The sequence below is a fragment of the Sycon ciliatum genome, chromosome 8 (genome assembly GCF_964019385.1).
Source record: "Sycon ciliatum chromosome 8, ocSycCili1.1, whole genome shotgun sequence".
Taxonomy (NCBI): Eukaryota; Metazoa; Porifera; class Calcarea; order Leucosolenida; family Sycettidae; genus Sycon; species Sycon ciliatum.
In genome coordinates, this window is record NC_088650.1 from 9,763,428 (window position 1) to 9,787,616 (window position 24,189).

Genomic DNA, 24,189 nt, shown 5'->3' on the forward strand with positions numbered 1-24,189 from the left:
TCTTGTTTTTCAAAACCATAATCTGATGATCACTTGGCCGATGCAGTACACTCAGGAAGGGATTTTCTTTACTGCTTCTTGTTGCGTATACTTCTTCTTTTGGACTTCGAGTATTGACTTGAGTTATTCAGCTGTGCTTTGGACAGGACCTCGCAGTCTAGGAAATTTCTTGTTTTCATTCATTCTAGTTGTCACAGCATGGAGCGTGTTTGAAACGCAAAAGCCGAAAAGAGACAACACTTGAACAGCGCGTGTTTCAGCTGACTTGAATGATGGGGAGCTGCTTGGAATACCAGTGGCCTCTAAGCGGAGATACATGTTCCACGTACGTCCCCTTCCAAGAGCTCAGGCGTTTTCTTCGTGATGCGAATTTATCAGAGCCTGCTCCAGGTTAGTTCTCTGCCAGCTTGTAAACTGAGGAGCGCTGATGTCCCCAGAAATGATAAAACTAAGTGTGCGTGTGTGTGTGTGTGTGCGTGAGTGTGTGTGTGTGTGCGTGTGTGTGTGTGTGTGTGTGTGTGTGTGTGTTTACAGACATGGAACCACGGCGCATGGAAACCGATGAAGTCTTGTTTCTGAAGAAACTCGGCCTGCGTGTCACGAGTAAGCCATTGATAGTATTTTGTGCTTTTGACTGAACCCGCACAATTGTTTCGGTATGCATTGACTGTCGCAGATTTGTTTTGCCAATTGTCACTGAATGGTTGCTGATGTGTTTCTTATGTCTATTCAGCTCGCATCTCAATTCCTCTAGAAAATGTTCTTTGTCACTTGGAGAAGCACTATCCGTCAAGATACTCTGTAAGCTTCTCCTTCGAAGTGTGTATGTATGTACGTGTGTGTGTTTGTGTGTGTGTGTGTGTTTGCGTGTGTGTGTGTTTGTGTGTGTGTGTGCGTGCGTGTGTGTGTTCGTGTGTGTGTGTCGCATGTGTGCTGTATGAGCTGCACGTCTGGTGTCATGTTGTAGCTCTACGCGTCGAAAAGAGTAAGAAGTCAAAAAGAAAAGGAAAAGAAGAAAGAAGCAAATATGGACTAAAATTGTGGTCCAAAGCAAGGCGTTCCTGAATGCTGTTAAAGTAGAAAGGCCCTTTGTCTCCTGGTGCAGCAAAAGCCACTGCAAATAGCCAATGAAAAGGGGGAGTGTAGCAATGCAGAAGAGCGGGGTAGAGGAAGGGAGGATTCGTCGTCTTTCTAGGAGAGGTCTGGTTGATGATAACATTACTTAGACTTGTGCTGGTAATCTTCTTGATGTGTGCTGACACTTACAGGTCGTTCCTCTCTTGCTCTAGTGGACTAATTTCTTGATGTGGAAGTGCATCCGTTCTATTGGAATAGTCTTCCTGACATGTATTAACTGGCCATTCCTCTTCTGTGGTGTTGGTTTTCTTTATCAGGAGTACATGTCAGCGTTGCATGGGAAAGCGCTGGATGTCTGCGGTGTTGGTCCTAAACAACCTTCAGGTCCTGAGTTCATCAAAAAGGTAAATTGTTTGTTGCCTTGCTGGTTGTGTGTGGGTGTGGGTTCTCTCTCTCTCTCTCTCTCTCTCTCTCTCTCTCTCTCTCTCTCTCTCTCTCTCTCTCTCTCTCTCTCTCTCTCTCTCTCTCTCTCTCTCTCTCTCTCTCTCTCTCTCTCTCTCTCTCTCTCTCTCTCTCTCTCTCTCCCCCTCCCCCTCCCTCCCCATTTCTTCTGCCTGCTCTGTACCAAAAGATTGTCAGGTTTGCATGCTACATGGATGTTTTGTACTTGCCGACTACTAGTATTCATTGACTGCCATGTTGCTACATACTGAAGTGTCACTTCCATCCCTCATAGCCTTGCGTTTGCACTCATCCCTTATTTAAGTTCAGTTTATTGTGAGAAGTTTTGTGAGTTCATTCCAATTTGCTTTTGCCTTGCACTCCAGTATGAAACACGTTCTTGTGTTCCTCCCTACACTATCAAAGTGTGAATATGTCCGATTCCTCTTCCACATTCTGTTGGTACTGTGCCTATGGCAGATTGTGGATTCGAAGCGCTCTCTGGCGCAGCGAGCCATACGCAAGGCAGCCCAGTATAACGCTGAAATTGGCCAGCAGCGGCGCCTGGAGCGCAGCGCTTACTACGACACGCAGACACAGGTATGGTGAAAGCACATGAATGAGAAAAGGTGCACTCTATTGGGAGTATGGTGAAAAAAGGAGGACAAGATGTTACGAGTTATGACTAACTGTCCACCAACATAACCAGATCTTATACAGTCAGCGAGTGCGACAAAATGGCACGAAACTGGCTCACCATCCGAGTTAAACTTTTCGGAGTGGACTTTTATAAATTTATTCATTCATAGGTTGAGGGAATGGAAAAGGGAAAAGTCTGAAGAAAAAAATTGACTCTCACCACCAGGACTCAAACAAGCGACCTTTGCTTGAGGCCAACGATGCTCTAGCCACTGAGCTTTGGTGTAGCTGTGCCAACATGCTGGATAAATTGACATCGTTGTGCTTCGTCACATTATCACTATGTACTGATTTGAGAAGTAATGGTACGAAAGGCCTCATCAGGTTTTCAACTGGCTTCGTCTCTTCGTGCGCTAATATGTTTCCCCCGACTATCAAAGTCTTTATTTCATCATATATTTATCTTGACTAGTTTGAGGGAAAGACACAAACGGGAAAAGTCTGAAGAAAAAATTGACTGTCACCACCAGGACTCGAACCAGGGACCCTCGCTTATAGCTAGCATTTATCTATTTATTTATTCACAATCACGTGGCACTAGCCAGTGAAAAGGTGATGTGGGCGATAGGCAGCCATGGCGATAATAGAGGTATCGCTGCTGGGAGGACTGCACCATAGCTTAGAGCATCGCTGGCCATAAGCGAAGGTCCCTGGTTTCGAGTTTCGAGTCCTGGCCGTGACAGTCAATTTTTCTTCGAACTTTTTCTGTCTCAACTCCCTCAAACTCAAGAAGACGGTATAGACATCGGTTACCTTGATCTTTGGCCAAGACTGCTAACATGTTCTTCTTCTTGTCTCTCTTCCCTCTCATTTTTAAATGTAGTTTTTAGTTAACCGTGGCTGGTTACCACCACCCTTCATCTCATTCTTGCCACTGGCAGTCTTACGGCGAGCCAGGAGATGTTGTATTACGTAAATAGTAAATAAATGTGCCTGTTCCCGTCTTGTCTGTGTGTGTGTGTCTTGTCCCCGCGGACCCGCACAGCTGATCCACTACCCGGAGCGCAAGCGTCTGTGTCGCCGTGGTCGTCGTCAGCCGCCGGTTGGTGACTACCCGGTGGCTCTGCTGCCTGGACAGTACCAGGATTATTGCCCACGGTCAGTACGATGGCGCATGTTATTTTTTGTCTGAACCACACATTTCTACTCTATGCACTATACTTGTAGGCTTTGGGGATAATAGTAACAATAAACACAGCTCGCATCTTCCCTGAACCTGAGGAGCAGGGTTGAATCTGTCAACAATGACAGGGTTGACGCATCTGTCAACAATGACAAGCCAAGGTAGTCTATCTCCTGCCGCTTGGAGAGCGCTCTCCGCGGAGAGATCCGCTGCCTTCATGTCGTGCCGAATCGTATCTATCCACCGCCATGGTGGTCGGCCACGTGGTGTGGGGGATAACTAAAGTAAAATCTTCCCGGAGGAACACACAGTGGCTGCTGCCGTCCGATACTGTCGCCCGAGAATACTTTTCAGTAATTTGCTGACAATACTGCGGAAATCTCCCTTTGCAGTTGCCCCTCGTGCACAGACGCTATTTGTTATGAACTCTCGGCCACATAGGTCAATGTACCTGAGAGTTCTCCTGCATCGAATGTCATCCTGCACTCATTGTTTGTAAAGTTCAGATCGTGTTAGATCTGAGCTCATTCGTGCCTGCCCCCGTGGCGCAATGGATTAGCGCATTGGACTTCTAATCGGGCTAGCTGCTTGACGGCATTCAAAGGTTGTGGGTTCGAATCCCACCGGGGGTGCGTTTTTTTTTTAATGCTCAGCATTCCACGTTGTGTTGTGTCTATTTGCGGACGCGAGCTCCACACAAAAATGGAAGTTTCCGGAGGAGGAAGGAGGAAACTGTAGTTATCACCAACCCTCACCGCGCCCAGCTCGCGCCGCTACGGCGTGCGATCTGAGCTGGGCGCCCTGCCCAGTATGGAACTGTCCTCAAGCCAGTCACGTATTTGGCAGCCCAGTGAGCTGTCTACCGGATCGCAGCGTTTAGAAGCGCCAAATGCGGCAGGGCCAGTCTCAGGCTGGTCGCGTAGGCGGCAGGCCGGCGGGCGACCGGCAAGGCTGCATTCGCATTTGGATCACCGAAGTGATACAGGTGCTTCGACGGCACTCCGCGGCGCATCAAGGAGGCATCTGGGGCCCAGGCAGCCCGCCCGTAAGCGCACCACCGTATCAGGTATGCGCAGGTGGAGCAGCAGAGCAAGATGTGTGCCGGACACTCACCATCATCCGGTCGACTGCATGGTTGTGCGACTTTACACAGCCGTCACTCATTACTTGCTATTGCTTGCAGAAGGCCAGAATTTTTTTTTCTTTTTCGCTCTTTCCCTTCTTCCAGGCACGGCTTCATGTTAGAGCAGTAAATTGCAGTTAGGGACTCAGCTGAGTCAAGCTGGACTCAGCGTGTCAAGTTTGGCATAATACAATAAGCGCGCTATCCCCAAACAGTTGTGTGGTTATTGTGTGAGTGTATATGCAGGAGTCCGCGGTCACGTGAGGGGGGAGTGATAAACATAATTTGGTTATTACTTCGGTGTCTGTGAATCTTTTCCCACCAAATTTTGAACACAGATTCATGATTCATGCCATCATCTACAGTCCGTTTCAAAAAGATTTACAATCCTGGCGATCGCCCGCGGAGTTTGGCGTCTTACCGTATGAGCACTCAAGCGCTGCCTGGAAAAACTCACTGTGAACTCGAAGAAATATTCCGCGCGAAAGCAGGAAAAATGACAACTCACTCACGTTGACACAGTCATGTACGTCTGGTTTACAACAAACGAGTTCTTCCTCGTATCGATAATGGAGTCAGAGAGGACATGTCGAAACGAAAGTGTTGTAAATGTTGACGAGCTGCATGGGTCCGTTTTGTGACCAAAATAGTTTCTTTGAGCTGCGATGCAATTTACTCACCGTCTGACGAAAACGACATCAACACGGACTCATTCCCAAGGCCATGACTTGGCAAAGCTATCCGTGTGACTTCGACGACATTTTGAGAAAAGCAGACCCTTGTGAACGCTGATAGAAGACGGCGTTGACTGCTAAATTCAAATAAATTGGCGATCTTGAAATACTAAAATAAATCTCAAAAAGCTACAGCGCGATGACTTCCATTATAATTCACTCACACCATTGCAGTGTTGTGGGTGTGTTCACATGGCGTGAGCCAGTCAAGTGTCAGTCAGTTCGGCAGGAAGCGCGAGCTCCAACAATAAGTCGTTTGGTGCAGCCATCTTCTTTGTCTTGTACCAGCTTGATCACCAAAACAATGAAAAAAAAGTTTGACTTGAGGATAGGTTGGGATTTGAACTCACAACTTCATGGTCAGCAGACAGCATTCATAACCACAAGGCCAAAATGGAAAGGATAAATCGTGGGTTTTGATAAAAAATCGATACTGGCTTCCTGGGCAAATTGTAAACCATGGGAAAAGGCCGGAAACCTGGCCGAAATTCTAACTCCTTAACAGTTGGTCCAATTGTTCCGAAAGCTTCACAGAACAATTTGCCGTGTCCTAACAAGCCATTCTATGTACTTTGTTGTCCAAATTTCCCTTATCTTCATACTTTTTATGACCCAAACCTGATTGTAAATCTTTTTGAAACAGACTATTTTATAATAAAAGTTCTACCTTGAACATTTACTTCGCTTCATCCCAAATGTTCACTGCACTGGAGAGTAAAAAATGCCGTCATCTCAGATGTTTGGTACATGCTAGCAGCAACATGATATCAGCTGAAGTGATAGCAATGCATCACAAGAGACAGTCTACAACAGTAGCAAATGCTGAATAGAACAACTTGGAGATAGGACTCAAATAGCACCACTCGGTCAACATCATCTGTGAAGACGCCCGTCACCGTCGAAAAAGATTATTACTACTGAGGCAGCTAACATCCACCAAACAAAAAAAACTATCCCGTTATAATATATTGAGCATCTGTGAAATGTTCCACTGATCAATCTACATATAAGGTTTATTGGGCTGTGATGAGCCAATCTGGAGATAAAGTGTACCAAAGTTTGGTCGGGAGGCCAAAAAACTAACTTTTGGCACTCTGAGAACCCTCCAGCAATGTTTGTGACTACTTCTGCTTGCTGTGTCGTGTCAGCAAATCCCTTTCGAATAGCTCTTTTTCTCTTCCTGGCTGACTTTTGCTCCTCACTGGACCTTCTCCTGTGATACTGCTTCTCTTCATCCAACTTGAGAAGAACAGAGCTGTCAAGTGAACCCTTAGAGCAGCTCATCATTTCCAGCACAGCCGAAAGCATTTCCATTGTTCGTACTCAGCATTAGAAATCTTTCCTGCTTGCCACCTGTTCTTCCAAGTTTCACATCCACTGCAGTGTTTTGATAGCACATCCACGTCCAGAACCTTTCCTGTCTCATAGGACACAACAGTTTGCGCACCAAACATTGGTGAGAAGCCGCGCTTCATCTACATTCCATCGGTGCTAACTGCAACATGCCCCGGGTGGGAATGCTGTTCTGTTGTTCGCCGAACAAGAAGACGCTGTCCAGCACTCTTCATGCTGTCCCTAGCAACAGTTTCCACAGCAGTGTGTAGTGCATCGCTGTGCCCAGAATTGGACTTGCTAACAGGAGGCGGCATATCCAATATCCCACAGATACTGTTCAGACCTTCTCGTCTACTACCAACAAGGCGTATTGCAAGCACACTGCGGCGGTTTATATCGTACAATTTAGCAGGTGGGTGTCTTTCTGCCACGGCTGCACTGGTTGATGAGCCGCACGATTTGCACTGCAAACTAATCGTTGAGGCGAGGCCATGACGGAAATTCTCTTTGATGGTCAGCTTACCCTCTTGACGATTACTACATACACACGCTGATGTCACCAATTGCTGTAAGCTCTCCTTGTGAACAATTCGATTTCCTGATGGAATATCATCGCAATCCTCTTCAGACTTATCTCCAGCATTGTCACACGAGGCATCACTGGATAAAAAAGTAGCTCGAAGAGCAGGGTCTTCTTTCTACGCGCTCACCAGCTTCATCAGACTGCGGCTTGTGTTTGCTTTCACTCCCCTCAAATAATTCAGGACTTGAAATGGGCTTGGACGTAACTCTAGGAAATTTGCTTTTTCTTGGCCTGCTGAGCGACCTTCGTTGGCGTTCATCACCCATCTCCTGACCAAGTAGCGCCAGCACAACAACTCAAGCGCAGAGCTTCAACGCCAACGACAAACGCAATATGTTCGTCGCACTGGCAAACAATTTGAGAACGAATTTTTTAAAATTTGAAAACACAATTGCATGGGTTGAGGACCAGGCTAGCCAAATGAAAAAATAAAAAAATCGTGTTGCACGACCATCGAACAATAGAGAAGTTTCGCTCTACGTAATTACGTATGAAAATCCGTATGCTGTACGCGCCGGGGAGCGAGGGCAACGTAAATCTCGCTACGGATTTCCGTAGGAAACCTCATTCCTACGTTGGGTCCTCCGTAGGACTTTTTGAAATATTTTCCGGATTTATCCATGGCAGCGTTCAAGACGCGCGAAACACAAGGTACCCACACCGTACACGATGTGCAAAATAAAAATGGAAAACGCGGTTTCGGTCCGTGGTGCATGCATGCCGTGGGCGCATGCATCCAGCGCGTCTCCAAAGCAACAATGCATATGTTTAGCAGGCGCATGCAGCCAGCGCGTCTCCAAAGCAACAATGCATATGTTTAGCAGTTGTGGAGAAATCGCGTAGAGCGAAACTCAACAGCTCTGATTTTTACGTATGAAAATTACGTGCAGTTCCTACGTTATTTTCGCCAGAAATTCCGTAGAGCGAAACCTCCCTAATCTCACATCCTGATGACGTTCATTTCGTGGACGCCCCCGTGGCGCAATGGATTAGCGCATTGGACTTCTAATCGGGCAAGCTGCTTGACGGCATTCAAAGGTTGTGGGTTCGAATCCCACCGGGGGTGCGTTTTTTGTTTTTTTTATGCTCAGCATTCCATGTTGTACTCCAGTTGCCTTGAGCGGACGCGAGGCGAGCTCCATACGATTGTCCTTTCCCTGGCTGTAAAATCAAGGTGGGGCACTCTCGCAGCGTTACTTTAGGCCTCGGTCACACTACGGGAAAAATGCTGCGTCAGCGTCAGAATCATGAGCTTTTCCATGGCAACTGACGCAAACGCGGGAAGTTTGGGCGTCAGACGCTGCTGCGTCTGACGTGGGGAAATCGGCTGCGTTGCCGCTGATGGGAGTGACGCTTTGCGGAAAAACAGTGTCTTTCAAGTAAAATTAGTTTCAAGACAGTTGCTTGAGTTGAGCAGTCATTCGACATTCGTCAGTTCAAGGTTTGTTTTGTTTATTTTGTTCCCTCTTTTTTTTCGAGAGGAGTCCGTGGACCTACGAGGCCGAGGCTGCTCTGCTCCGAACCTGGCGGAAGAGCGAGGCGCTTTCTGAGAAGAAAATGATGTCGAGAAAGGACCAGTTGTTTGAGTGGGTCATCGGCCAACTGGAGCCTGTTGACTTGTGAGTGTTGTGTTGTCGTCAAGAGCCCCAAAAAGGACAACCAGCATGACGAAGTCATGAGAAACACAGCTGCGATGCGGACTTTTCTTGCCTGATCCATGACACTACAACTGAAAATGGCTTCAAATTCGGAAAGAAACAACGATCGTGCACGCGTACACGTGGACCTTTCGTCTTCTTGTAATAAAAAATCAATGAAAAATTTGAAAATTTGTCCGACAATTTTTTTGGTATAATAAGCAAAAGGCCGGTTTCCGTGGGAATCCGTGTCGTAATTGAGTTTCCCTGGTGATTTTGTGACGTAGACAAATGCGTCAGGCCGCGGCAGTCATGAGCTGCAAAACAAAACACTGTGTGACCCCGCGTCTGCGTCAAGTGCTGTGGCTTGACGCTGCGTCCAGCTTCAAACTTGCCGTAGTGTGACCGAGGCCTAACGGTACTTGTTGTATTTGCAAACAACTAGAATACGAAACTCTGCCATGATCTGACGCCCAAAACACAAACCATGCGGTTCACAACTACTGCAGCAAGTACATACAGTGGGGATATGTTACAGCGTGGATTTGCCAGAGATTTTGTCCGCTTTCCGTCAGTTAGTGCTACTTGAAGACTCTCTTGCTTCCTATAAATGACCTGGTTGCATACAACTAGACAACTGCAACGCGTGAAGTCAGATGTGAGTTTTCGTTGTTGACTCACCAAGGCAAACATCGAAATGGGGTTTATCCAATTCCCTAGTATTAAAAATAAGAATAAAAATAAAATATTCACTGGTTTGAGGGAAAGACACAAACGGGAAAAATCTGAAGAAAAAATGACTGTCACAAAAAAATCTACTTACTCGTTTGTCGGGCCAAATAAAAAAAATAAAAAAAATCATGTTACAGGGCGGTGCACAACCATCAAGCAAGTTCATATTCTGATGACGCTCATTTCGTGGACGCCCCCGTGGCGCAATGGATTAGCGCATTGGACTTCTAATCGGGCTAGCTGCTTGACGGCATTCAAAGGTTGTGGGTTCGAATCCCACCGGGGGTGCGTTTTTTTAATATATTTTTTGATGCTCAGCATTTCACGTTGTCCTCCAGTTGAGCTCCATACCCTTTCCCTGGCTGTAGAATCAAGGTGGGGCGCTCTCGGGGTACTTTACGGTACTTGTTGTATTTGCAAACAACTAGAATACGAAACTCTGCCATGATCTGACGCCCAAAACACAAACCATGCGGTTCACAACTACTGCAGCAAGTACATACAGTGGGGATATGTTACAGCGTGGATTTGCCAGAGATTTTGTCCGCTTTCCGTCAGTTAGTGCTACTTGAAGACTCTCTTGCTTCCTATAAATGACCTGGTTGCATACAACTAGACAACTGCAACGCGTGAAGTCAGATGTGAGTTTTCGTTGTTGACTCACCAAGGCAAACATCGAAATGGGGTTTATCCAATTCCCTAGTATTAAAAATAAGAATAAAAATAAAATATTCACTGGTTTGAGGGAAAGACACAAACGGGAAAAATCTGAAGAAAAAATGACTGTCACAAAAAAATCTACTTACTCGTTTGTCGGGCCAAATAAAAAAAATAAAAAAAATCATGTTACAGGGCGGTGCACAACCATCAAGCAAGTTCATATTCTGATGACGCTCATTTCGTGGACGCCCCCGTGGCGCAATGGATTAGCGCATTGGACTTCTAATCGGGCTAGCTGCTTGACGGCATTCAAAGGTTGTGGGTTCGAATCCCACCGGGGGTGCGTTTTTTTATATATTTTTTGATGCTCAGCATTTCACGTTGTCCTCCAGTTGAGCTCCATACCCTTTCCCTGGCTGTAGAATCAAGGTGGGGCGCTCTCGCGGTACTTTACGGTACTTGTTGTATTTGCAAACAACTAGAATACGAAACTCTGCCATGATCTGACGCCCAAAACACAAACCATGCGGTTCACAACTACTGCAGCAAGTACATACAGTGGGGATATGTTACAGCGTGGATTTGCCAGAGATTTTGTCCGCTTTCCGTCAGTTAGTGCTACTTGAAGACTCTCTTGCTTCCTATAAATGACCTGGTTGCATACAACTAGACAACTGCAACGCGTGAAGTCAGATGTGAGTTTTCGTTGTTGACTCACCAAGGCAAACATCGAAATGGGGTTTATCCAATTCCCTAGTATTAAAAATAAGAATAAAAATAAATATTCACTGGTTTGAGGGAAAGACACAAACGGGAAAAATCTGAAGAAAAAAATTGACTGTCACAAAAAAATCTACTTACTCGTTTGTCGGGCCAAATAAAAAAAATAAAAAAATCATGTTACAGGGCGGGGCACAACCATCAAGCAAGTTCATATTCTGATGACGCTCATTTCGTGGACGCCCTCGTGGCGCAATGGATTAGCGCATTGGACTTCTAATCGGGCTAGCTGCTTGACGGCATTCAAAGGTTGTGGGTTCGAATCCCACCGGGGGTGCGTTTTTTAATATATTTTTTGATGCTCAGCATTTCACGTTGTCCTCCAGTTGAGCTCCATACGATTGTCCTTTCCCTGGCTGTAGAATCAAGGTGGGGCGCTCTCGCGGTACTCTACGGTACTTGTTGTATTTGCAAACAACTAGAATGCGAAACTCTGCCATGATCTGACGCCCAAAACACAAACCATGCGGTTCACAACTACTGCAGCTACATACAGTGGGGATACGTTACAGCGTGGATTTGCCAGAGATTTTGTCCGCTTTCCGTCAGTTAGTGCTACTTGAAGACTCTCTTGCTTCCTATAAATGACCTGGTTGCATACAACTAGACAACTGCAACGCGTGAAGTCAGATGTGAGTTTTTGTTGTCGACTCGCCAAGGCAAGCATCGAAATGGGGTTTATCCAATTCCCTAGTATTAAAAATAAGAATAAAAATAAAATATTCACTGGTTTGAGGGAAAGACACAAACGGGAAAAGTCTGAAGAAAAAATGACTGTCACTAAAAAAATCTACTTGCTCATTTGTCGGGCCAAATAAAAAAAATAAAGAATCATGTTACAGGGCGGTGCACAACCATCAAGCAAGTTCACATCCTGATGACGTGACGCTCATTTCATGGACGCCCCCGTGGCGCAATGGATTAGCGCATTGGACTTCTAATCGGGCTAGCTGCTTGACGGCATTCAAAGGTTGTGGGTTCGAATCCCACCGGGGGTGCTTTTTCTTTTTTTCTTTTTTTCTGCTCAGCATTCCACCTTGTACTCCGTTTGTCTTGAGCGGACGCACGCTCCACACAAAAACACGCTTAAAGTGCTCTCACACCAACGAACCTAGTTGCTCTCTGCCATACGATTGTCCTTTCACTGGCTGTAAAATCAAGGGGCTGGGTGCATACAACAAGACAACTGCAACGCGTGGAGTCAGATGTGAGTTTTTGTTGTCGACTCACCAAGGCAAACATCGAATGGGAAAAAAAGTAAAATAAGAATAAAAATAAAATATTCACTGGTTTGAGGGAAAGACACAAACGGGAAAAGTCTGAAGGAAAAAATTGACTGTCACTAAAAAAATCTACTCGTTTGTCGGGCCAAATAAAAAAAATTAAAAAAATGTTACGGGGCGGTACGTGTGCACAACCATCAAGCAAGTTCACATCCTGATGGCACTCATTTCGTGGACGCCCCCGTGGCGCAATGGATTAGCGCATTGGACTTCTAATCGGGCTAGCTGCTTGACGGCATTCAAAGGTTGTGGGTTCGAATCCCACCGGGGGTGCGCTTTTTTTCTTTTCTTTTCTTTTTTTATCTTTTCTGGAATTGGTTTTGCTAGATTTTGATACATGACGCTCAGGGCGCGTTCGGTTGGTACGAACTAGAACAGGATTCACCAGAACAGCGCGTTTGGTTGGGACTGCACCTGTTCTTGGTCGGCCTCGAGGCCGGAGCAGACCGAGCAGTTTCACTTTTTCACAGTGAAACCTGGCGGGAACATCGATTTTGGTCCCAAATGATCACGTGCATACGCTTTTGGGTTGGACTCGTCATACCGTACACAGTGACCATGGTGACCCATACACACATTTTGAAGAATGCACCAAGTTTGGCATATTTTCACAAAAAATATGCTCTGTTTCTGGAGTACCTTTTGGTTGGCATGAGGCTGCTCCATGTGCACCAGCTGTTCGATCCTGTTCTAGATCGTACCAACCAAACACACCCTCAGTGTGTGCAGCTTCTGTATGTTCGGTTGTCTTGTCGTCAGAATTCCTAGATTTCATCAAAGTTGATAAGAATAAGGGGCAAGAAGTGGCATAGTGCATGCAGCAGCTAAGTTGCAGTTGTGCAGCAGGAGTGGATTGTACGCACTGAAATTATGTTTTCCAGTCGCTTTACCTTGGCAGCAATCCGTTCCAGCTGCACCCTCTGGTTTTCGTGTACTCTTGCTTTTGCCACGTCGTCTTTCTGCCCCTGGTCAAATGTGTAGTAGCTGATGCAGCTGGTCAGACTTGATCCGGAAGGCACAGTGAGATAGCAATCCCCCCCCCCCCCCCCCCCACACACACCCTGCTCGTTTGTGTACATATGAGTGAATTCAACTCCGTGTTTGCAGAATTCCTCAGGCACCCTGTGAGTTGAATAGTCAGCTATGTTCCCGAGTTAAATACAACAACAACAACATATCTCTTATTGGCTACTGGCTACCACGAGAATAAATATTTTGAAACGACGACGATGACAACAACAACAACAACAACAACAACAGCAACAGCAGCAACAACAACAAAAACTACAACAACAACAACAACAGCAACTACAACAACAACAACAACAACAACAACAACAACAACAACAACAACAACAACAACAACAACAACAACAACAACAACAGCAGCAGCAGCAGCAACAACAACAACAACAACAGCAGCAGCAGCAGCAACAACAACAGCAACAACAACAACAGCAGCAGCAGCAGCAACAACAACAACAACAGCAGCATCAGCAATAACAACAACAACAACAACAACAACAACAACAACAACAACAACAACAACAACAACAACAACAACAGCAGCAGCAGCAGCAACAGCAGCAGCAGCAGCAACAACAACAACAACAACAACAACAACAACAACAACAACAACAACAACAACAGCAGCAACAACGTGAGAAAAAAGATTTAGAACTACTAAATCACTACAATAGCAGCAACACTGACTTGAACAAGCACATTTGGATGCTTACAAAGTGATGAACGATGCTAGATAGAAGTACTGTCGGGCGCTGAAGAATGGAGCGCCGAAGAACGACCAGCCTAGAATTTCACCAAGCACAGCATACCAATGTATACACGGTGACTCAACAGTGCATAGACTGGAAGACATGAAAATAAGAACGGTCTGGGCTAGGAGGCTGACTCCCCAGTTCTTCGGCGACCAACAGTGTTATACGAGCTCGTACTTGCACTGTATTGGCTAGTCCACCAACAGTGTTATACGAGCTCGTACTTGCACTGTATTGGTTAGTCCAGGTGTACAGTGGAGGTGATGGGAAATGTATGTAGTAGCATTTTGAAACACTTTGCTAGCATATGTACTGCTATAGTAAAGTAGCCGTGTGAAGTGGCACGAGGTCATGGAATTGTTGTGTGTGATGCAGCCCAAGCGAGGCACGGTGACCAAAATGAACCCGTTACCTCTACAATTTGTAGTATCAACTGTAGCTGTGCGATTTTCGATGTTTGATACGGGCTAAGAGATCAGGAGATTCGTGTCTGCCCCCGTGGCGCAATGGATTAGCGCATTGGACTTCTAATCGGGCTAGCTGCTTGACGGCATTCAAAGGTTGTGGGTTCGAATCCCACCGGGGGTGCGCTTCTTTTTTTTTCTTTTTCTTTTTTCCTCTCTTTGGTGACTGAGGACTTATTTGCATGCAGGATTTGTTCTGGGCTCGCAAGAAACTGGAGTAGAATCGATGACCAACCTGATGGTTTCTTCTGGTTGTACATTTGCCCTCGTTGAAATCCGACCCAAAGTGCATATGTGGTGCCCTCAACTTGCACGGCCCTTGACACCCTGGAAGTGGCAGGAATGCGGCTGGACGTACACATGTACAAGTACAGCCATGCAATCGGAACTGGTCCGGGAGCCAGTTTTGTATTTTGGGTCTGATTTCGCTGAGCACACCTGTATGTGTGGACATCATCACCACAGGTACACACCGGAGCAGCTGCGCTGTATGCCACTGAAGACGATGACTGTCGTACCACCGCCCACACCCGTGGAGTCCGTTCTTCCGCCGGGTAACCCTACGCGAGGCGATGCTGCTGCTGGCGCCGGTGCATCATCGTCTTCTTCATCGCAAGCGTCGCTGCCTCCTCCTATGGCAGCCAGTTCTCGGGCACTCTCCAGGGAGAACAGTGCTGTTCCTTTGTCATCGGTGAGTCCAATTACATGTACACTAAACCAGCATGTCAGCATTGTAGCGTCGTTGCAAAATTCCAATGACCAATTTCACAGTGATCTAATTATTTCGCTCGGTGATTTCTGCAATTTGTGTTTGGTTGCACTGCACCATAGTGGATTGTCAAAAGCGATAGCAGAGCATTTTGTTTGAATGGTTTGTTGGTATGTGTGTGGTGATGAGCAAGGTCTCACTGGACAGGGTCTGGTTGTTTTGGAAGTTTACGAGTACATTGCCGTATGCTTATAGCTGTACGGGGGGGGGGGGGGGGGGGGGGGGACTACATGACTGTACTGCTATTGACTGTACAAGAGTACATGTACGAGTACTGCTATTGACTTGTGCTGTGGAAGTTTCTGCCGCTACCTTCGGAGAGCCGCAAGCGCTGTGATCTGAATTGTCCGCTAGGCACTCAGTAAGCCTGCCTGCAAGTGTACAGTTAGCCTTGTGAGTGACAAGTAACAACCTCGCCTATATGTTAAACAACAGCTCACGAATAACAGTTAGCAACAGTACATTCAAACATAGTCACCATACGCTTTCTCAACTTCGCAAATAGTTAAAAAAATCGCAAATATCAGCACGTTTCTCGTGCCCGGTTGAGGTCATTATTCCCGAGGCTGACTGTATTTTTTCTTGTAATTCCCTTTCACTGTAAACAGACTGGTTTAGCCAGCTCGTCTTCAGCAGCAGCGACACCAGCAACAAATCAGCCGGCAAGTTCTCGATCTCACCAGCGATCTCACACCCAGGCGAAGGTGAGCAAGTATTGAAATCTGAACGCTCGGTTTGTCTGAATATCGCAGTGACCAGCTGCTTTCCATCACGCAACAGTGACTAGAGCGAGGTTTGATAGCTCTCATGAGCAAGTTGCACGACCAATGGGTCTAGGCAATGCTGCCAGTGCAGGGTCACCTTGTGAAGTTTGAACTTGTGCAAGCACCATGCCTTCGGAGGTATAGGTCGCACCCATATTGTAATAATAATAATTATTATGTTTGTTTCCTTGGCTCTCTTCTGAATCCCATTTGACACAGCAGCGCAGCCTCAAGCACGACACGCTGTGCAGCCTATGTTTGCACGGGCACGAGGAGAATCGGAAGGGAGAGGCAGAGGCGCTGATCAGCTGCTCGACATGTCCCAACATCGGTATGTAACAGGCTCATACACCCAGTCATGTGGGAAGCCAAAATAGCGTGTCAACTACTGTCGTAGACATGGAAATCCGGCCGAATAACGCGGGGCCGGCGCCCTCAGTGCATGCAGAACGTTGTATGCAGTGTCCGTGTTGATCGTATGCATACTCACGACTGCATGGCCAGCGCCCTGGGCTGCTTGACCTCCGACCGGATTTCCATGTCCACGACAGTAGCTGCTGCCTGGTGATAGGAGTATGGCAGGCAATGTGTTTGTCGGCAAGAGTACACAAACTCCCAAGAGTGTGGAGCAACTGCCGCTGAGTAGCTGTCGTGACTTGCTTTCGGAACGTCATCATATTAAAAAATGGTGTAGCCAGCTGTCTATGCATGGTTCCGAGATGCCAAGTTGACCGTGCACTGTATAGCGAGGTGTATAGCGAGGTGCATTGTATCAGGGAAAGTGATGTAATCCTGAAAACAAGTCGTGATGGCGTTCATGTGGAGATCCACTGTCTGGGGAGTTCTGTGCTCCTGTTATCAGGCTTAGCTCGACTGTATTGTTACCAGATCAAGGGGTACTGTAATTTCACAAATTCTCGGTGTACTTGTATTTTCGGTACTTTCGGTACGTCTGTTTCATACCTAAAATTTCAATACGCCGAACAAACACTAACGCACATAATCCAATAGGGAACTGCTGCTCTGTACCTAAAATTTCTGTTCACCTAACCTGGCCTTTTGACCCCATACCGAAAATATTGAGCACCTAAAATTTCTGAAATTAGAGTAAGCAGCAGCATTCGGCCCTGTACAGACTTTTCATCAACCGCCACACCCTAGACAGCTGTATGAAGGAATTCAGTACCAGCGGTTGTGTCGTTTTGCTGGCGGTGGTGTGCTGTGGCAACGTCGTGCCGGGGTCGGCTGGAGAGCACGGTTATGGTGTTGTGGTTGATGAAAAATCCGTATTGTTATCCTCTAGGAGTAGTGGCATGTGTGCAGCTGCTAAGCAGCTGAAGCAAATGACAATCGGTACTGTGAATTATTCAGTAGGCTACTCCCGTGCCGCCAAGCTCTCTGAGCTCTTAGTTTCGAGCTGCTGCACTGCGGCCAGCGATGACTTAATCACAGGCTGCGATATCACACGCCACAAGTTGCAGTTTATGACTTTTGTACCACGATCAAGACTGCGGTTTATGACTGTTGTGCCACGAGCAAAATGATAGTACGGTGTGCACTGGTCGACGGGGTTCAGGACTGAAGGAAAAAGATCCACGCGTTTGAGGGAATGAAGAACGGAACTAAGTAGACCCAGGTAGTCAATGACTACAGCTACTTTACTGCGAGTTGGGTGGATTTCTTATGTGGCAGATTCCGTGGCATGTGCCGAAAATGATTCACAGTATTCAGTGTCAGACTGTCTTCTCTGGGATTTCAAGCCAATCGGGTACACGTGTACCTGGCATAACCCTTGCAACTGGGTCAGAGCAGGGTCCGTTCGAGTGCGGCTACTGCATGTGCATCATGGAGTTGTAAATATTTTTAGGATTCCTGATGTATTATGTATTCCCAACCGGGTCAGCAGTGACCTTTTTCCAAACAGGTCCAAGTACCCCCCCCCCCCCCCCCAACCGGGTCGCTGACCCGGCTCTGGAGCAGACACTGAGTATTGTGTCTTGTTGTCTGCATTTCTGCCTGCGCTCCAGGACACCCGTCTTGCTTGGAGTTGTCGGTGCAGACGGTGCGCATTCTCGGCTCGTACTCCTGGCAGTGCATGGACTGCAAGGTGTGCACACTATGCAGTGATCCAGGAGATGAGGTCAGTCCCGACTGCTAGTGCTCGTTGTAACTTTCGAATTTATCGGTGTGTTTAGCAAACGCACCAGGGCGCACAGAAGCCTGCCCTTTGTGCGGATACACTTCACAGAATTCGTCACATGCGAGTTTGTAAAATGGAGTCGACTGTAAAATGGAGGTCAACTCACTCTGAACATCACACGCTCTTGACCGCCATATTTAGTTATGTTTTACTGACATTATAACAACAACAAACAACAATAGAGCCTACACACATCTTCGACCGAATCCTCAGGCTATAGCTATCCTTGTGTGAGAAATTTCCATCTCAAACTTGAGTCGTATGTTTGTTCTTGATACTCAGGAGAAGATGATGTTTTGTGACGACTGCGATCGCGGCTACCACACGTTCTGCGTTGGCCTTCAAGATATTCCTACAGGTAAGTCTGCGTGTGTGTATGTGTACGTGCGTGTGTGTGTGTGTGAGTGTGGGTGTACGTATGTGTGTATGTGCGTGTGCTCTTGTGTGTACATATGCGTGTTTGCGTGTGCTTGTGCTGGTGTATACATGTACATGATTGTACTGTAACGTGGCTTTGGTTTGCCCTCCTGTCGCCTTTATGCCTGTGATGCGACTTTCGTGTATACACTGAAGCACTGTGTTCGTTTCAGGTATTCCTGTGGACGGAGCTATGCACAATCCAGCAGTGTACAGTCTGACTTCACCGTTTCGTTGTTTTATAGTATAATGTGTGCACATGCGTGGCAAGACTTTTGAAGTGTCTTTGGTTTGTGGAAATGATGCCGGCTGTGATAAATTGGAGTTACTAGTTGCGATCACAGCATGCAAATATGTTCTTTGTGTGCCTGTGTGTGTGTGTGTGTCTGTGTGTGTGTGTGTCTGTGTGTGTGTGTGTGTGTATACGTGTGTGTCAGCTAGTTCGGCTGGTAGGTACACTTATGCCTGATTGTGTTGGGTCTGTTGCCAACAGGCTCGGCTGCTTGAAGGTGTAATGTTGTACCTGCCACCTTTGTTGGTTCCAGGGTTCATATACTTTCTATTTGAAGTATACATACCTGTTAACCATGGACTGCTTATGGCTAGATTAACTCTTGTGTAATCAATGGTGCTAGTGAAGCTTTTATCAGATCTACTCTGATTTAGCCACTCACACTAGTAGCAAATATTACCTTCACTGGGGGCAGGGGTAACTGCAGTTGGATCCCGGGACGGATACCTGATGCCGTCAATCCTTTTTCTGCACCTTGTCCTCACCCACTTACTGAGGTGTGGTGAGCCCATAAGTGGGATCATTTTCAAGTCCACCCAGAGTTTTGGGGATTTCAGGGGGTGTCGGCCGTTGGGCGGTTCAATAACCAATTGAGTCATCTTTCTAAGATTCCTTTTGAGTCTCTCTCCCCTCTCCCGGGGGGACTCACGTGACCAGTTTTGGCAGTGAGCAACAAGTACAAGTACAGTACGTGTGTGTGTGTGTGTGTGTACGTGTGTGTGTGTACGTGTGTGCGCGTGTATGTGTGTGTATGCAGGCCAGTGGATGTGCAAGAGCTGCAGTTCCTGCTCATCTTGCCAGAAGCACGAAAAGGATTTCCGCCGTGGCAATCCCTGTACTCACCAGGTCAGTAACACAGTGGCTGTGCATGCACAAACATTGCTCAGAAAGTACCGGTGACAAGCCTGGCCATGGCATGTACAACTTGGGTGTTATTCTATCCATTCGATTCCCGAGTGATTTTCATTGTGCCTTGAAGTAGCTGTGTCAAAGCTTCTTGACTTAGGTATCGTTGGTGGCGGCCTATTGTGAGCATGTTGGACAATAGTGTACCATCCGGGGGGGGGGGGGGGGATCCGTTTTTGTTTGTGCTGATTTTTGGTGTTCTGTTGTTCATCTTTCTCAGTTCACCATACCAAGAGATGGCAGCGAGCCCAAATATGTCACAACGCTGTGTTCATTTTGTTCGAGGTTCGTGCTTCTCCCTCTGTGTGTGTGTGTGTGTGTGTGTGTGCGTGTGCGTGTAGGTGTGTGTGTGTGTGTGCGTGTGTGTCTGTGTGTCTGTGTGCGTGTGTGTGTGTGTGTGTGTGCGTGTGTGTGTGTGTCTGTGTGTGTGTGTGTGTGTGTGTGTGTGTGTGTGTGCGTGTGTGTGCGCGCGTGTGTGTGTGTGTAGGTGTGTGTGTGTGCACGCGCATGTGTGTGTGCACGCGCATGTGTGTGTGCACGCGCATGTGTGTGTATGTATGTATGTAGTTGTGTCCTTGATAAGAGACAATCTGTTCGTACACATTCGAACAATAGTAAGAGGACAGAGAAAGTGTTTTAGCTCTGAGTTTCACGCACTAAGCGATCATCAGAAAATAGCAATGAGTAACTCTGGATCAGTACTGGTTTTTTATACCCACAACACAAAAGTGTCAGCGACAGCAGTCGTGAAAGATTCCATCATGGCATAAATTATACATTCAGAACATTTGCTGATTGTGTGCGTCTCTTTCCACGGTTTTACAATTAGGCATGACGTGCTTGTGTTTGTGCTTTTTTGCTTGGCCGCCATTGCTGTGCAGGCTGTTTCAGAAAGGCCACTTCTGCCCGGTGTGTCTGCTGGTGTATCACAATGACGAAACCGACCAGCCAATGGTGTGTTGTGATGACTGTGACCGATGGATTCACACAGGTCAGTAGAGCGTACCACTGCATGTAGTAACTATCACACACGTGCTGGTGCTGAAAGGTGTTTTGTTGAACGCACAAACCAATGATGATATGAGTGCAAAGAGAGCAAAGAATTCAACTAGCACTGGTGCTAGTGTTGCAGTAGTGGCCAATCCTACTCAGTCCACGACTCAGCCCATGACTGCAGCACAACACTGGCACGGCAGCCCCTCGGCTAGAATTCCTATCACTGCTATCTTCATGAGGCTGTATCTGAAGAGTTGAGATGCAAAACCCGCTAAGCCAACCTTAAGAAAATCAGATTTTCAGCTCAGTGTCAAGGGCAGCACCAGGCAAAATTTCACATTCAAACTCTGAATAGAACCATTTCAAAACTAGATCCCAAATATGGATTTAATTTAGACACAAAACATACATAAATTATTAAAAATGAAATCTTCTTGGCCATTATCAGGAAAGTGATGAAATGGAATTAGCGGATTTTGCGTTCCAGCTCTTCATTCTCAGTTTGTGCTCCATGTGAAAGTGTGAGCTGCCTGACCATGGACTCATCTACTGGCTGTTCACCAAATGAAAGCCTGGTCTACTGGGCTATTCAAGTCAGGTCCACTCATCCCAAGCTCTGCATGCTCGGAGCCTGTCACTTGGGGTTGCTGGATATCTGGGCAGCTCAGAAATCCGGCAGTGATGTCACGGGGCTGCTTGACCTAGCCTGCAATAAAGTCATGTGGTCCGTTATGCTGTTAGTGTTGTCTGCTTCGCAATTTAGCCATATCTGAATAGGGTCAAACCATGTGTCCCTGGTATAGTGTTTGCTCCTATCCCCCCCCCCCCCCCCCCCCACACACACACACAGAGCAATCTTTGGGTTTCTATCGAAACCAGGAAAGGGTTTTCTTGAGATCGGGTTTCGGAAAATGTCTGAAAAATTGGGTGATGTGGCCGCACTGGAACCTCCATACCACCAGATTGTGGTGCTGGCAATACTAACTCTGAAAATAGCTTTGTGCGCGGGTACCTACACCCCGGTGAATATAATTACAGTCGACCTGCCCTTATAATGATATTTGCGTAACACCAAGACATATTGTAATAAGGGTAATATTGTTATAGGGGTAACTGGTTCATTTCATACACATACGTCATAATGCATGGATTTCATTCATTTTTTACACTCTTCAAAGCATAAAACATGACATACATGCACATTCTGTGCACAGCAACTGCAAGGTGCCCACTGGTGCCCCATTGCATTTCGTCCTGTCCCAGCGACTTATCAAGTGAAGCTTGCCCTCCCGGGATAGTGGGCTCTACATATTCCCTGCTAGATATTGTTAGAAAATGGAAAATGTCGATTGGTCAGCCCATTTTGTATCGTTATAGGGGTAATATCGTTATAGCAATATTGTTATAGAGGTAAGGCATTGTATGCAGTCAATGGAGTGATTTGGTTTTGCAGAAAAATATTGTTATAAGGGTAATATGATACTAATATCGTTATAGAGGTTATCGTTATAAGGGTAGGTCGACTGTAGTACATAAGCCTGATTTGATCTATCCTCCCCCACCGTTTAGGAGCCGCATACGACACCTCATCATGGGGTGATGGCGTTCCACGGAAGCGGAAAGGTGGTTCTTGACCCGCCCTGTACGCGAACCCGTGCATTTTTTAATTTTTTTAATTTTTTATTTGCGTTCTTGTGTCGTATTGCACCCATACACACAGCCTGCGACAACATCAGCGATGCACTGTACTCGACGCTATCCAAGGAACAGAGCACCTACAAGTGCGTCATCTGTCGCGGTGCCCGTGCCGAGCGTATGGATGCGCACCACAAGAAGTACCGTTCCCAGCTGCCGATGCGCGGGAGGGTGTAGAAGCGATTGCTTGAATACATCCTCTTCGCAGTAGTATGGTCTGTAACGTCATTGATTTGCATCACAAGCACGTGTTTGGCACTCAGCCCTGCGGTGATGTCATTCCTATCAACAATGACATCATGGTCACAGGCACTCATTGGCAGTGCACAGGACACATGATGGTTACTAGTACATGCGTGTTGATGTTGTTCCAGCCAACAGTGACGTTATGGTCACAGTCACTGCAGTGCTTTGCCGCCGAGCGCACACAGTGGTGATACGCGATGATGTCATTCCCGCCAGCAGCGACATCGTGGTCACAGGCACTGCAGTGCTTTGCCGAGCGCACGCAGTGCAGTGGTGATACGCGATGATGTCATTCCAGCCCGCAGCGACATCATGGGTCACAGGCACTGCTTTGCCAGGCAGGCAGTCAGGGCAAAGCACACAATCATGGTGGTGGCATGTGAACATCCTTTATAGGATCATATCAGGTAACACTGGGGCATGCTGTGAATTAATTTGCTAATCTGAGAAATTGTGAGTGAGAATAGCAAAACTGTAGAACAAAGTTTTTCTTGGTGTAACTCTAATTTCGGTTGAGAAACCAGGCACTTTTAAGTTTTAAATTTAGACTACGTGACAGGAGGTACTTGTTACCTACTTTGAGGAAGTACTTGTAATTCCAAGCTACACGTGAAAACTGTTAGGTGTTTGACGCCACAATTTCAGCTCACCTAAATAACGTATAACACAGTATTAGCAAGAGTCCATAACCCACAGAGTGTGCAATGTCACACAAATCTCTGTCACGACTCGTTTTCAACATTACGTCATTTTCATGTAGCTGCGCGTGCAGGCCGCGACATATTCGCTACATGAAAATGACGTAATGTTGAAAACGAGTGGTGACAAGACCCTATCGCGCATTGCACACTCTGGGGGTTAACGGGGTTATTGACTCTTGGTATTAGTATGTTCAAGATTCCTGGTCTACTACAGCAGTATCTACATGTACCTCCTGCTGTCAGATGTTTGTCATTTTGCTTACTTATTGCTTGGTTTGTGTTCGGCCTATTTGGCGTGGCTGAGAACACAGTCAGTCGTCCAAGCTACCAGTGTCATCTATCCTATCTTGTTTTCTACTTAGTACTTTGGTTGCACTTGATCAGCTCTCTTATACCCTCATGTGGCTAGCTTTCTTTCTTTTGAAGCAGGTTCTGCTGTCCTAAGCTACAATGGACTGCATGTACATGTATTGACTTTTCCCGTTGACTGTGTTGCGTGTGGCCTTCCTGTGTTTCCTTCCTGTTCTCACATTTTGTTGAGCTTGAATAAAGATATTGTGTCAAGTATAATGTACATGTAGCTTGATCCAGGGTGCCATAAAATTTACGCATACTCTCCCTGTACGTCATCATGTATGTCATATTTCTCATGTACATGTACACCTGGTGACCAAAAACCAACCACCGATAATTTGGTTGGCCAGGCCCAGGGGCCATCGTTTATAAATAGGATTTATCTATTTTTTTTTTTTTA

General features: G+C 46.6%; 1 protein-coding gene and 8 non-coding genes across 10 annotated transcripts; all 9 read left to right on the plus strand.

Moving 5' to 3' along the window:
* Positions 1-24,099, plus strand: LOC135823285 (PHD finger protein 10-like). Of its 2 annotated transcripts, none has more exons than XM_065336140.1 (15): positions 1-390; positions 535-603; positions 734-801; positions 1,395-1,481; positions 1,999-2,118; positions 3,203-3,315; positions 14,915-15,140; positions 15,827-15,922; positions 16,202-16,313; positions 18,010-18,122; positions 18,465-18,540; positions 19,649-19,737; positions 20,018-20,082; positions 20,679-20,788; positions 22,514-24,099. In XM_065336140.1, the coding sequence occupies exons 1-15, from the start codon at positions 270-272 to the stop codon at positions 22,663-22,665; spliced, it is 1,617 nt and encodes a 538-aa protein (XP_065192212.1). In that variant the 5' UTR covers positions 1-269; the 3' UTR covers positions 22,666-24,099. The 2 variants fall into 2 exon arrangements, with proteins under 2 accessions (XP_065192212.1, XP_065192213.1); XM_065336141.1 differs by having other exon boundaries at positions 16,205-16,313.
* On the plus strand, positions 3,877-3,972 carry Trnar-ucu (transfer RNA arginine (anticodon UCU)). Its single transcript has 2 exons — positions 3,877-3,914; positions 3,937-3,972. It is a non-coding gene; the product is annotated as a tRNA-Arg (tRNA).
* Positions 8,086-8,181, plus strand: Trnar-ucu (transfer RNA arginine (anticodon UCU)). Its single transcript has 2 exons — positions 8,086-8,123; positions 8,146-8,181. It is a non-coding gene; the product is annotated as a tRNA-Arg (tRNA).
* Positions 9,677-9,772, plus strand: Trnar-ucu (transfer RNA arginine (anticodon UCU)). The gene is made up of 2 exons: positions 9,677-9,714; positions 9,737-9,772. It is a non-coding gene; the product is annotated as a tRNA-Arg (tRNA).
* Positions 10,392-10,487, plus strand: Trnar-ucu (transfer RNA arginine (anticodon UCU)). The gene is made up of 2 exons: positions 10,392-10,429; positions 10,452-10,487. It is a non-coding gene; the product is annotated as a tRNA-Arg (tRNA).
* On the plus strand, positions 11,106-11,201 carry Trnar-ucu (transfer RNA arginine (anticodon UCU)). Its single transcript has 2 exons — positions 11,106-11,143; positions 11,166-11,201. It is a non-coding gene; the product is annotated as a tRNA-Arg (tRNA).
* Trnar-ucu (transfer RNA arginine (anticodon UCU)) lies at positions 11,827-11,922 on the plus strand. Its single transcript has 2 exons — positions 11,827-11,864; positions 11,887-11,922. It is a non-coding gene; the product is annotated as a tRNA-Arg (tRNA).
* Positions 12,385-12,480, plus strand: Trnar-ucu (transfer RNA arginine (anticodon UCU)). Its single transcript has 2 exons — positions 12,385-12,422; positions 12,445-12,480. It is a non-coding gene; the product is annotated as a tRNA-Arg (tRNA).
* On the plus strand, positions 14,478-14,573 carry Trnar-ucu (transfer RNA arginine (anticodon UCU)). The gene is made up of 2 exons: positions 14,478-14,515; positions 14,538-14,573. It is a non-coding gene; the product is annotated as a tRNA-Arg (tRNA).
* Positions 24,100-24,189: the final 90 nt, after the last annotated feature.